Source organism: Phaethon lepturus, unplaced genomic scaffold, assembly GCF_000687285.1.
Source record: "Phaethon lepturus isolate BGI_N335 unplaced genomic scaffold, ASM68728v1 scaffold1479, whole genome shotgun sequence".
Classification (NCBI taxonomy): Eukaryota; Metazoa; Chordata; class Aves; order Phaethontiformes; family Phaethontidae; genus Phaethon; species Phaethon lepturus.
The window spans coordinates 63,328-76,260 of record NW_010562540.1 but is presented as its reverse complement, the minus strand read 5'-3'; the positions used below and the strand labels follow the sequence as shown (position 1 = coordinate 76,260).

Here is a 12,933-nt window from a genome sequence, read left to right as displayed (position 1 = left end):
CAGCCCTTGGGTCTCTCTGAGCACTGACTTTGGAGGGATTGGGTGCAACGCAGCCACCGCTTTGCCCCCAGTGATGGGGAGAGCTTTGGATCCGTGCTCCCGGCTGGTTGCTGCAGGGTTCACAGCCTCTAGTTTAGCAGCCATTTATAACCTCCCTCCTCTTCCCCAAGAGGAGGTGTTAGGCCCTTTTATATTTAGTGCTGATAAGTACATGCAAGTTCCTATTAGAAAGTGGTATGAATACACTAACAGTATCTGACTGCCTGAAAGAGGAGAAACTCATGTAAAGAGCTGCGTTGGTGGGCTACCATTTTGTTGTTAGGGAGAGTTCAAAGCAATGCAGCAGTTAGTTGTTTTTATCTGGGTTAGTTCATCAATAAATTCCCAGGACTGGTCACAAAGCCAGCATTTGCATGTGAAGAAAGAAATGTTTCTTCAGATCTATGTTAAAAGGCTTCTGCTGGTCAGATGCTTATATGACTTTTTAAGCATTTGCATTTTTTTCATCAGAATGTGTACCATTTTGTAGAGGTGTTGAGGTTGTCTTTGCACTTCAAGTTTTTCTTAGTTGAGTTATCCATGTCTTCATATGCTTTAGTCAACATTCACAGATTTATAAAGCCGACAGGCTGCTTTTGAAAGTAACAATTGTGGAAGTATCGTACTGCACCGTTTCATGCATGTTCCACTTTGTGTGGAGTTGAACATGGCAAGTCTGGGTATATGTATGCAGCAAAGCTACTGGCTTGGATCTTTCTTTTGTGGAGTATTTTATTTTTTAAGACGACTTGGAGCATTCAGTTGCTTTTTGAAGGACTGGTTCTTCAACCTGTTCTTGAGCTTGTGCCTAGGCTTTCAGTAGATGTCATTGATTTTTGAAACCGGAAGTCTCGAACTTTCTTTCAATAGATGTATATTGTCTACATTATTATTTAAATTATGTGTTTTTCTTTTACAGAGGTTTTTAAGAAGAATCTGATGGTGAGAGTAGGTTAAGAAGACTCAGGATGACGACAACAGTAGCGACAGATTATGACAATATTGAAATCCAACAGCAGTACAGCGATGTCAACAACCGCTGGGATGTCGATGACTGGGACAATGAAAATAGTTCTGCTCGACTGTTTGAACGATCCCGCATCAAGGCCCTAGCTGGTAAGCACTCATCACTTGAGCAAAACTCTGATGCCATATATACGTGATAGTATGGCATACTGTCTGTCTTCAGTGTCTGCGCCTTGTTGGTAAACTAGAGCTGAAATTTTCCTGAGGTCAAGTGCGGTTTGACGGAACAATTTTTGAGATTGTTTTGTCCATTGACATCAGTGGGATGTGATGGTCTCATGTTGCTTTGCAGGATGTGCTCATATCTGGTGTTTTGCAAACACTTGGCTGTTCAAATTTACTATGAAGACTTCTTTGGTGTAAGCACAGGAGAGCAGAGATTTCATCCATGTGGGTTTTTTTTAATTAGGAATTTGTACTGACTCTGTTTCTCACCTCGTCAGTCTCATCAGATATTAACCATTTTGGCTGTGTATTCAAATTGTTTTGATTGGGTTTCTGTCATTGGCAATGATGTTGGTTTCCAGATGTGAAAAAAATCAAAAGGCTAACAAAATTCTGCTTCAAAATATCTTAATTTGGAGGTCTTCACAACATCTCACCTGTCCTGAAATGGAGGAGCGTGGTAGATGGAGATAGTTGTCATTTAATAAATAATGATGAAACTGTAATTTTTTCTGAAGAAGCAGAGCTTCTGAAATACATGCTGTCATCTGCTGAATTACACTGTCATCAGCAGAGAAATGAAATTTGATTGGGTCTTTTTTTGTTGTTGTTTAAAACATTGGATTGTTGTGTATTAAAGGCTGTACATTAACCAAATTTGTTTATGCAGCAAGGAGATTATGTCATGTCCTCTCAGCTCTGAGGCATTGCCCTGCAAAGCAATTTTTATGCGTTCTGTAAATTATTTCCTGGCTCTTATGGTAGCACGCCCACATTTCTGACCTCTGAACAAAACGCTGCAGTAGCGTGGGACATACTGTAAGCATGGAAACCAGCTCAAAATATGCTGAGCTTTCTGCCAGTGAAATTTTAGTTACAAGGACAGTTTTAGACACAACACTTTATAACATGTCGAAGCAGGTTTATTAAATTAACCATATAGAGACAAAGGTATCACCTGTTTCATTTGTGATTCTGATGAGACTGACTCTGAAGCACAGCGTGCCCTTTCTCCTCTCGATGCCGGCCGTGGGAGCACACTAGATGCAGAACACCTTTACATGTCAGACACGAGGCAGGATCAGGTTTGGAGCTGAGCAGCAGGGAAATAAAATAGTTCATGCAGGTGGGCAGAGAGCAGATCGTATAACCCTTAACTGAGGACAATAATGGTATCGACTTAATGGAACTGCTCACAGAAAGGATGTGTGTTAAATTTTGCTATTTTTAGAAGACTTTTAATTACAGCAGTTCTCGTCACAGTGTGCATTTGAAATTACAGGTAAAATGCCTGGCCTGGAACGGGGCTGTGCAAGGTGGGGTCAGAAGCCTGACTGATGCCTATGGTGGTAGATGAGAAGAGTCTTGACTTGGTTTTTTTAATAGTTTGATCATCTTTGAGGAAGAAACTGTATTTCACTCCTGCCACATTAATGGTTGTAGGTTATATTATATTCCTTGGGGGGGAAGTGCTTTTAGTACAAAACTCATTAGCAGTATTTGGGTCCCACGTCCAGCTTTTACTGCAGTTGATTCTTCCACTTAATGGCAAGCGGAGCTCCCCACCCGAGTAATGAATAATAAACATGAAACTCTTACTTCAAAGAGAAGTAATGTAAGGAAAGTACTTAAATTATTTAGATAGCCTAAAACAAATACCAATGTCAAAGCAAATAATTTTGCTGAAGATTTGATTTAGAGGCATATTTAAACATTTTCTAGAGTATGATGTATTTATTTTTTCTTAATAAGCATGACTCATAGTTATTTTAATTTGATACTTTTCTTACCTGTAATTCTCTGCCATTAGTGTTGAGAATACCGTGTGCTGCCTGAACTTGGCTTAGCATAGCGCACTGTTGCAGCACTGCTTGAAAGCCTAATCACGATACACGGGAGAGAGGAACCAAGAGGTGTTTGTATTGCGAATTGACGGTTATAGTTTAAGGCTGAGCTATGGTACTGCTGGCACCGTTCAATGTATATTTTCGGATATGCTGTCTGGTGGGTAATCTTTCCTTGCATCTCCCCAGAAAGGCACTTGCAGGTTTTTTACAGCTGTGGCCAGGAGCTGGGATAGCAATAATCTCTGTCATTGTACTTTTTAAATCGAGACAGGCTCTTTCTGGAAAGGTGTACTCTAATTCAACTGCTTGTCACAAGATCGGACATGATAATCAGCGTGTGAAAGCCCGTGACTGGTAGCGCACACAAAGCCACACTGGATGATACCAGGAAGCTTTTCTGGGCTCTAACACCCATAAGTTTGACCGCCTTTTGCACAGTCACTTTCTCCTGGCTGAATTTCACTGCGCTCTGAAGCAGAAGTAGTTGTGCACCACTTGCAGGGCCCAGATTTACAACACCCTGATTTGACTTAGATGGGCACTGGCTCTTTGCGGGTGCGAGCATCTTCCCCTGTCTCCAAGATTGGCCGTCTTCTGACAACAGCCTTTTTCTTTCCAGAGATCCTCGGTTAGTTGTATCTAAAGACTGCCTGTGGATGTCCGGCTCTTTCAGTATGTCTGCCTTTCATTGAAGTGACAAGATAAATCAAAAAACTGTCAGTGTCTTGCAGTTTATGAAATGCACATGCATCATTCTCTCCTTGTCCTGGTACAAGAGGTTTCGAAATGAACAGACCAGGCACTGGTTCTTTATTCCCTGTCTATGAGATGCAAACTGTTGGCGTTCAAAAGTAGAAGAGCTGTAGGCATTTTACACTGCCTGACTAATGGTTGTATACTCAGTGTGAAACTTTCTATTGGTGCAAGCGTCTTCTATCCACGTTCTTCAACAAATTGTGAAGTGCCTCTTCTGTGAAGCTTCCATCTTGTATTGGTTTTATTTTACTGTAATTCAAATGAAGCTTATTTGCTTTAAGGTGAGGAAAGGTAGAGGGTGAGTAGGCGAGAAGCAAGTTCTGTAGCCAGAGTCTGATACTCTGTTCTAGAAAGAATCGTAATGGCCCCATGTTCCAGCAGGATGTTGAAATATTTAAAGAGCAAAACAGGAGATGGTGGTCAGAGATATACAGGTGGTCTGTATACCGAGACAACTAGAATGCGAAGGATCGTTTCAATTTAAAACAAATCATCTGGGACCTCAGCTTTCAATCAGAATCCAGATTTGAAGGGATATGCAACCAGACTTGTTGCCATTCATGTTGAGCTAACTCACTCTGCTACTGATATGAGAAGAAGGTATCTGATCTCTACTTCATAAAGTAAGATATCCCACTGTAGGAAATCATCTTTCACCTGTCCTTGTTCTCTGTGGTTCTTTGGAAGGTCTTGCTGGAAGACCAGGTAATTCTACCTGCTCTGTAGAGGCCAAAAAGATATCATGTTTGTGCAAAATTCTTCATTCACAAATCCTCAGGTGTTGGATTTCATCTATCAAGGACCATTACCTAACAAGATTTGCTGTGCAGCACCGTAGCACATACAGCTCTTACGAAAGCCTTAGGAAACAGTTCAGTTGTTCAGCAGAATTTTTCACACTTGGTCTGGGACTGCGACATTCAGATGTACCATGCTTGCCATCTCAGGTGCTGTTTTCAGGTAGTATGAGAATTGTCACCTCCAAAACTTTTCCATTTCTTCAGCTAGCTAATTCAATATTAAAAAACGCTTGGCTAAAGTTACTTGCTTTTCTGCTCATTTGTATTTTGCCCTTTTGTCCTCTGGGTTCACCTGAGTGACCAGAAGGTCTGTGACTCAGCTGCCTGGCATATGAATTAAAAATAGTTTCAGAGTTTATGAAATAACAGAGGCATATCTTCTTAGCGCAGGGCAGATGAAGCTGCGTGTTCCTTTTTCAGCTCCAGCTAAGGAACTGTGCACAGGTCAGGACACCTGCTACTGTTGTATGTCACTGCTCGTGAACCTGACGGGAATACGGGGAAGGAGGCTGCGTTCATCGTGCAGCTTTCCGTAGCTGTCCCTAGCGCACAAAGAGAAACGAGGCTTGTGATTCATGCCAGTAACTTAAATTCTCCCAGAAGCAAAACGGGAAAATCACTGACATTGTTACTGAAGTTATACTACTGAAAAAGTTTTCTTTTTAATGTAGCAGAATACCCGTTTCTTAAGGATAAAAAAGAGAGAGAAAACTTGCGATGGGAAAGTGCTGGTTACCATATATGGGGCTAGTTAGCCCTTTTGGCCCTGCTATTTGAACCATTCCCCCCCACGGCTCCAGTCCAAAAAGTCAGCAGAACAACCCCCTGGAAAAGTGAAAAGAAGGATCCCGCTTGTAGTACTCTTCAGGTATCGTGCACCTGCTTGTCCTTGCTGTCTAGCACATCTCTTAAAGCAAAGTTTCTACTGTTTCACTCTGAGTATACAGTAAAAACAGAAAAAAATCTGCATGGTCAGAATGAAGTTTCAGGTCTCAAGTCAATAAAAAAGGACAAAATACAATGATTTAGAGCTTGAGAGAATAAACCAAAAGTTTATTGGCTTTGAAAGCCCATACTGAGAATAATCTCTTGCTGTGCATTTCATGACTATCCAGTACCTGAGCTATCTGGGACTTGGAAATCAGTGCACTAGTTTTAATAACAGTAAGTAGTTGAGGAAAGAGAACTCAGCAGTATATCGATGCTTGTAGGTAAGTTTGAAGGGCATGTGAAGGATTCACTTGACACGAAACAGAAATAAAAACCTTACAGCAGTGAAACTGCAGACGCATCTTCTCAGCAGTGGCGTGACAGTGCTGGTTATTAGTCCGTGTTTTTGTTTAGCAGCCAAAGGCCTGGTGCAGACTTACTCAGGTGAGCATGAAAGGGCTGATTTTGAAAAATCTTACTTTGCTCAAATAAAAGCTGATGGAATTATTTCAACAAAAGCTTTTCCAAATGTTGACCTCACCCAATGCTTTCCTCCTGGATTTTACTTCTGGAACAATTTCTCAGCTGTAATTTCCAAGCTGCAGTGCCTTACCAGCATTCATAGGAGGCTGGTGTTAAAATCAGAAGTATCATTTTGCTGTTTGGGTTCTGTGTCATGCAGGCATCAAAAAGGAGAAAGCTTGGCAGCGGAGAAGCTGCTGTACTTACTCATGTCACCTGCGGTGCTGGCTGTGACTACTGATGAACACTGTGCTCTTATCAGAAAACAGGAAAAAGCTTAGCCCATCTGTCACTGCTGTTAATGTGTTAGCTTTTAAAGTTGCTTGTGGAGAACTGTTTCTACAGTATATAGCAAAAACTAGACAATAAATAATATTCTGTTCTTAGCATTTTTATTTTTAAAGATCATCAGTAGACCGACTCAAAAAGAAGTGTCACCGTATGTCTGCGGTACATAAAATAACTTTCAAATAAACGTCAACAACTTGTTTTCAGTCATTTCCTATCAAAAATGTGATTTGGTACAGAGGTCATTTGTACCTCATCGCTATAGTAACATGATTTTTGCTATCAGTTATGCATAGTTTGCTCTCTCTCCTTAGAATTAAACAAGTAACGTGCGAACTACGTGGAGGTGTAAGTCAGATTTTTTGTAGTCTGATTAGATACCACCAGATCCATGGTCCAATGTGGTTTCCTGAGTATAGAGCCAAGCTTCTGGACATAAGTACAGCTGAATGTAACTGAGGAGTTTTCTGGAGTCATGTGTGCTTGTCTGCTTCATGGGTAGTATTTATGATTACTTGGGTACAGGGTCATGCATGAGAGTGATTGCGTCCTGGTGAATAACTGTAATCCAGCACACATTGCTCATGCAGGACAAATGGAGCTGGAAAAATGGGCTTTTTGCTGCTTTTGGGAGGGAGCAGGATGGGAGCAGTTGCTGTCAGCCCCACTCTGGAAAGTCTGACAGCTTGCAGTCCTATTAAATTCGTTCAAGACTAAGCAATATCAAGCTGGACATGTACACGGGAGAGCCCAGCATCTTGCCAGTGAACGAGCCTGTATTGATCAATCTGTAGGTCTTTGAATTCCTGTGCGATACGCTCCTGGACTGGAATGCAGGTACCATATCTGCTTCTCATAGTTTCTTGTGGAGGACTCCAGACATATGCCAGTCCTTATGGACAAAGGGCCAACTCTGTGCTTGGGCAGCAATTCGGTAATATAGCAAAATAAGGTACAAGAGAATTCTGTACTGTAGTTAAGAAGTGATTAAATATAAAAAGCCATCTGTACCTGGAGGAAGAAGATGGAAAACTAATGTATGTATGCTGACTGCATGTGCCTGCCTGCATACACATATCTGCTTTTAGGATATTACCAAGGAAATACGCATGAGAGTAATCCTGAAAGCAGGTAAATCTGCTTTATCATACCTGAGTATTCGACACGTTGGCACTGCACTCACTTTCATAGTCTGCTTCCTTACTTGCAGTGATTTTTCGGTGAGAACTATGCCTTAATTCCCAGACTGGCACAGCACAGCACTCTCCTGTCTATTTTAGTTTTCATCATCCATTCATCACCATGGCATCAGTAAAGAGCAGAAGCACCGGGGGACGTGCTTTTGGCTGCCCACAACACTGAGATGAGATGAGCGAGGTGCAGCGTTCTGCATCAGCTGAAGCAGGGACAGGCAAGCCGAGCAGGGAGAGGAATACTTGCTGTGAGATACCCTCCATGTAGTTAACAAGAGCTAAGCCAGGCCCAAGAGTAGAGCTGGGATAAAAATCATGCTGAAGGTGATGATTTAGGAGGAGACCTACCAGCCAGATTGTCGGCTGGCATAAACTGGCATGCTCCCTTGGCTTCTGTGAGTCCATGCTAATGCAGCTGGGAGTCTGACCCATAGTGGCCCATCATGGGAAACCTGAAGACTAAAAAGACATGTAAAAAGATGTTCTTTGCTCTTGGAATCAATGTTTTGGGGATATTCAATACAGAGAAACCATGGGGTAACTATTAATGACCCTTTGTTGAAATAATGAAATTGTTTTTAGATGTTTTGCTGAGTCATCTTAATAGAAAGGATTTCTTGTTTATAGAAACAAAATGCCAAAAATGGCAATTTTTTTTTTGTTGTTTAATTTATGACTTTTATCAGGGATAAGGTTTGGCTGTGGATGCATTTCAAAACATAGGCATGAGCCTATAATTTAAAAGAAGTGTTTCCACAAAAAAATGTGTGTGCAGAAGAGAATGTTCTTTACGTCTTTAGCATCTAACTAGCACCGTTTCTGTATTTATCTTATTTACTCAGCCAAATCTGCAATGTGCCTTGAATTTTTCCTTCTTTTTGTTGCTTGGATACTGCATGAAAGCACTCCCTGAAGTATAAATAATGTCTAGCAGAGCATACTGCAAAGCAAAATTCAATACAGGATTAAAAAATGTTTACTAATTTCTGTTAACCTTGGAGCTCTTCTAATGAGGAAAGATTAGTGATGATATCATTCTCTCGGATCAGAGCTTTGATTCTTATCTTGAGGTAATATCCTGGAGAGATGTAAACCCAGATTGCCTTGAGATGAATTACCTTGATGGGGAAGAGGCAAAAAGAACAGGAACAATGGATGAGGACCAGACAAGTAGAGAGGATGATGAAAATCCACTCCCAAGTTCCACTTTTTTAGTTTCTAGCATTCTTCCTAACAGTTTTGAACTCTTCCAGTGAGCAATGCAAACGCTGCTATTTTTTTGCCAACCACTTTGTACGTGTATGTTGTATGATGATTTTTTGAAGTTTTGCTTCCTTTAAAAGTTATTAAGCCTTTAAGGTGGATGAGTGTCAAACATGGACAGTAGTTGTACATGTAAGTGTATAATATACTATTATATTCTGTACATTATATAAAAATGAAATCTGGTTTGCTCTGGAATAATAACTTCACGAGTTTGACACAGTTGTTAGTTGTCAACTGATCACTAAGCCTTTTTTCAGAGATAGGCAATTCCCAGATGGGGAAATTTTGTGGGTGAGATTTGATGGAAGAAGGTTTTTGAAAATAAACAAAGAGGTGTCTTTCTTATATTCGCTTTAAAAATGAGGTTTTCAGCTCATGCCTTTGCATCTAGCATGTTTTTTTAAAAAAACCAAAACTTCCAATAATCTTTTTTCTAACATTTCCTTTTCTTTCATTTGGAATGAACTACAGGATCAGTGCAAGCCTGTACTACCTTGGCTTTTCTGTAACTTTGTTGCTTAGGTATAAGAGGATCTGAAATTCTGTAGGGAGCTTGATTACCTTCAGAGGTTTCTAATTTAGGGCTTTGAGCTCCTCCAGTTATGGAACTGGCAAGACAGAGGGGTGCTTTTTTTATTTCTCTCCCCTTGACTGACCACGTGTGAATGTGGCTGGTCCCAACTGGGATGTATTTGCAAATATTAATATAGTTTAGATGCTTTCTATCTGTGTGAAGTAAGGGAAATAGTAGAAATAAATACTCTGGCTGATGGAGATTTGTAAAGATGAGTGCATTCTGCTTGTTGTTTTCACCCAGTTTTCACTTTGCTCAGGAGTAGCAGGAGATGGAATTTTCATGCCTGAGTGATTATGGCGTAGCAAGAAATGCATCTTCTGTGTTCATGGTCAAACTGGAAGAAAAAGAAAACAGTGCAAAAGGAGGGTGGGACTCTCTCTCTCCTACAGATAAACATAGATGCAATTCAGATAGAGGAGGGAAGCAGGGAGGGGAGGCAATGAAAACAATTCCAGCTTCTAAAAAAGCACATTAAAACCCATAAAAAAGAATTTTCTGGATGAAAATCAAGCAGTGTTTTCATGCCAAAATTTCACAGAAAGCAAGTATGTTAAGTGCATATCCGTGCGCCATGCCTGATTTTAATAGACTTTTTAAGGGTTATTCACCTAAGGGAGCAAACCAAGTGCAGTTTGTGGGCCACAGACAAAACCTGTGAATGTAGTTACAGTCTTTCAGGGGTGGCTTCTCTGCTTTGAGGTCACAGAGCATGGGAAGCAGAACAGTTCAGTAGAACCCATTTGGACTGGAATGCAAACCAACAGAGACCACGATTTCTTCCAAACCCGAGTGCCTCGTGTCGCTCCTTTCCGTGGGCTCTCCTGGCGAGCGTTGCGCCGTTGCAGTCAGCAAGGACACGCCGTTACAAAAGTTATGTCAACTTTCCTGTTAATCTGGGACTTGTGTAAACTGAAACCCGAAACCAGGTGGAACTGACCCAGTTTCAGTAACAAATTGGTATTCTGGCCTGATTTGTGAAAAGATTCCCAAAGGTTTCGTGCTTTGGTCTCAGGCGTCACGACCTACAGGTTCCTCGTGAGCCCGAAGCTGGTTTGTGCCTGGGACTTGGCGCAGAGCTGCCGGAAGGCCAGCCTGAACATGGCAAAAGGAAAATGTCTGAACAGACCCTTCTGTAATAAAAATCCTTGTCTCTTGCTTTTTAATCTGCCCCTTTCCCTTATGTTTTGATCGCGTTGGCTCTCCCAAGTCCACACGAGTCACAGAGAATGTATCTGGAAGGGACTTGTAGGACCAGATGCCATGGTGTTTGCCATTGACCTAAAATCCCCTTTAAACAGAAAAAAATTAAATACTTTCTGAAATAGAAGTGTTACTTATGAGAAGATCTCGTTTTGTTTGTATTTCTTTCACCACCTTCTGAGACGGTTGCTAAGTTTTGCAGGAAATGGCGGGTTTATAAGATGAATGGTTCTGTTCCCACTAATACCTGTAGAAGAGGTAATTAAATTGGCACGCTAATTTCTGCTTAGTGTGTGGGCTGCTTGTCTCTGTGTTCCAGCATCTTGGATATAAACTAGAGGGAAAACAGCTAACTCCTCAGGATTGATGTTATGCAAATTGTCAAATATGATAAAAATAACTATTTCCTATTACATTCTAGAACAATCCACAGAAAAAAACATCTTTCCTTACTCTATTGCATATATAGGGAGAGAGTCTGTTTTCACTGTATAGAGGGGGGTATCAGCAGAGGAGTCAAAGGCAAACGTGATTACAAGTTTTCAGTTCTTAACTGTGGCACTGAAGGCGATGTGTAAGAACTTTACCCTCTTTCAGGAGAAGAGCAAATGTTATGTGATTTCTGTGGCATTTTAGATTAATAAATCATCCTTTTTTTTCTTGTAATTTTTTTCTACTTAGTCACCAGCTAGAGAATTTACAAGAGCAAATAAGAGTAAAGAGGAAAGACAAGGGTGATGATTAACCAGATTCGTAATTATCGTAAGCTCTGGTGTGCATTCTGCTTCCCATTAGAAAGATAATTGTCTTTCGTGGCGTTGTAAAATCGCGTCTTTCTTTCAGAACACAACAGTACCAAGCATGCATTTGTTTTATGGGATGCAGGGAACGTTTTGTGCATTGCTTTCTCGGTTTTTCACGTATGCATTAAGTGAATGGGTGTTGAGGGGGGCCTGTTTTGAGCATTGTGTCCACCACACAGCCCACCTTCATTGTTTACCCGGTCAAGCCAGACTGTATCGGTTGACTCTTGGTGGAATATAGTGTGGACCGATGGACGGATGGGGTTGTCGGGGAATGTCTAGCTATTCCAATCTAGCAAGGCTGTGTGAGTAATATTAACGCTGCACGCTTAGCACTTATTTTCTGCAAAAGTTCTGAACTGGATCACTGGCCAGGAATTTCTTAGAGAGTCTTTTGTCTCTACCTTTTTTGAGATTATGTAAGATTTTTCTTAAGGGATATCTTCTGGCGTAGAAAAGTGATAGTTTTGTTCAGTTTTTTGATTGATGATTAGGGATTTGGACAGTAGTTTTGCTAGATCTAGTGTTAGGTTTTTTCCTTAGAAACATTAGGGTTTTTTCCTTTATGATAGGAGCCCATTCACTTTAGCAGCAATTTTCAGAACCATGTAAAGACAGATCCCGGGACAGATTCTCTTCTGTTCTGGGGTAAGCACCTGCCTCCAGACCTTACTTCTGCATTCATGATGTTACTGTAATCAACCTCTTGTTCTCCTTGAGGCTTTGCAAAGCTCTAATCACGCCAGCTAAGTCACACTTTGCATTATGGCTAAGTAAATAATCATTTGCATTTTTATTTAATAACTCTTAACAAGTACACAAATAATGCAAGCCATCGTTACCAGTTGAGTACTGTGGGAGAGGTACAATTCAAAGAATGTAAGCAAAAATCATTTCACAGCCATGGGAGAAAACTGAAAACAAAATTGGGGGGGAACCCCACTAAAACCCTTCCTTCTTGATGTACTAAACTTAAGATATGATTTGGCCCTTACTTTTCTCCAGCAGTGTAATCAGTGATGAATCACAGCACGGACAATTTCAAACTGTCTTGATTTGATAAGTTACACTTGGACCAAGTTATCTACAGCCTTTAAAGCCTTAATTCACCTCCATAACATATTATCTAATTAGTAATGTCAAGGGCTTAGTCAATTAAAGAGAAACAGAAGAAATGAGTCGAAACCAGGTATAAAAAAGGGCTTTGCACGCGAGAACCTTGTGATCGGTTCGATGCATTGCTACGTAGCGGCAGTAAACGGGTCTCGGGTTTCCTGATTTGGAGTCAACAGCAAACGAATGTATTGGGATTGATGCGACTGAAATAAAAATGGGAACTGGCAGGATGCCCATTTTTAAGAAGTCTTGCTACATACGGTGTTGAGTTTCACAAATAACAGACGGATCCCCATTTTGCTTTGCTCTTTCTACTGAATTACCACCGACCTGTGAAGCAGAGCCTTCAAAATGTACGCCGGGGCCGGGCGAAGCAGCAGCAGTGCTTTGGCAGATGAGTCGGCA

At 41.0% G+C, this 12,933-nt stretch overlaps 1 protein-coding gene across 1 annotated transcript in view; it reads left to right on the top strand.

The window, feature by feature from the left end:
- Positions 1–956: 956 nt before the first annotated feature.
- Positions 957–12,933, top strand: part of SPTBN1 (spectrin, beta, non-erythrocytic 1) — a 74,226-nt gene continuing 62,249 nt past the window's right edge. The window contains exon 1 of the mRNA XM_010294285.1: positions 957–1,155. Within this exon, the coding sequence (XP_010292587.1) occupies positions 1,008–1,155 (148 nt within the window). The 5' untranslated portion in view covers positions 957–1,007. The remainder of the gene's footprint in view (positions 1,156–12,933) is intronic.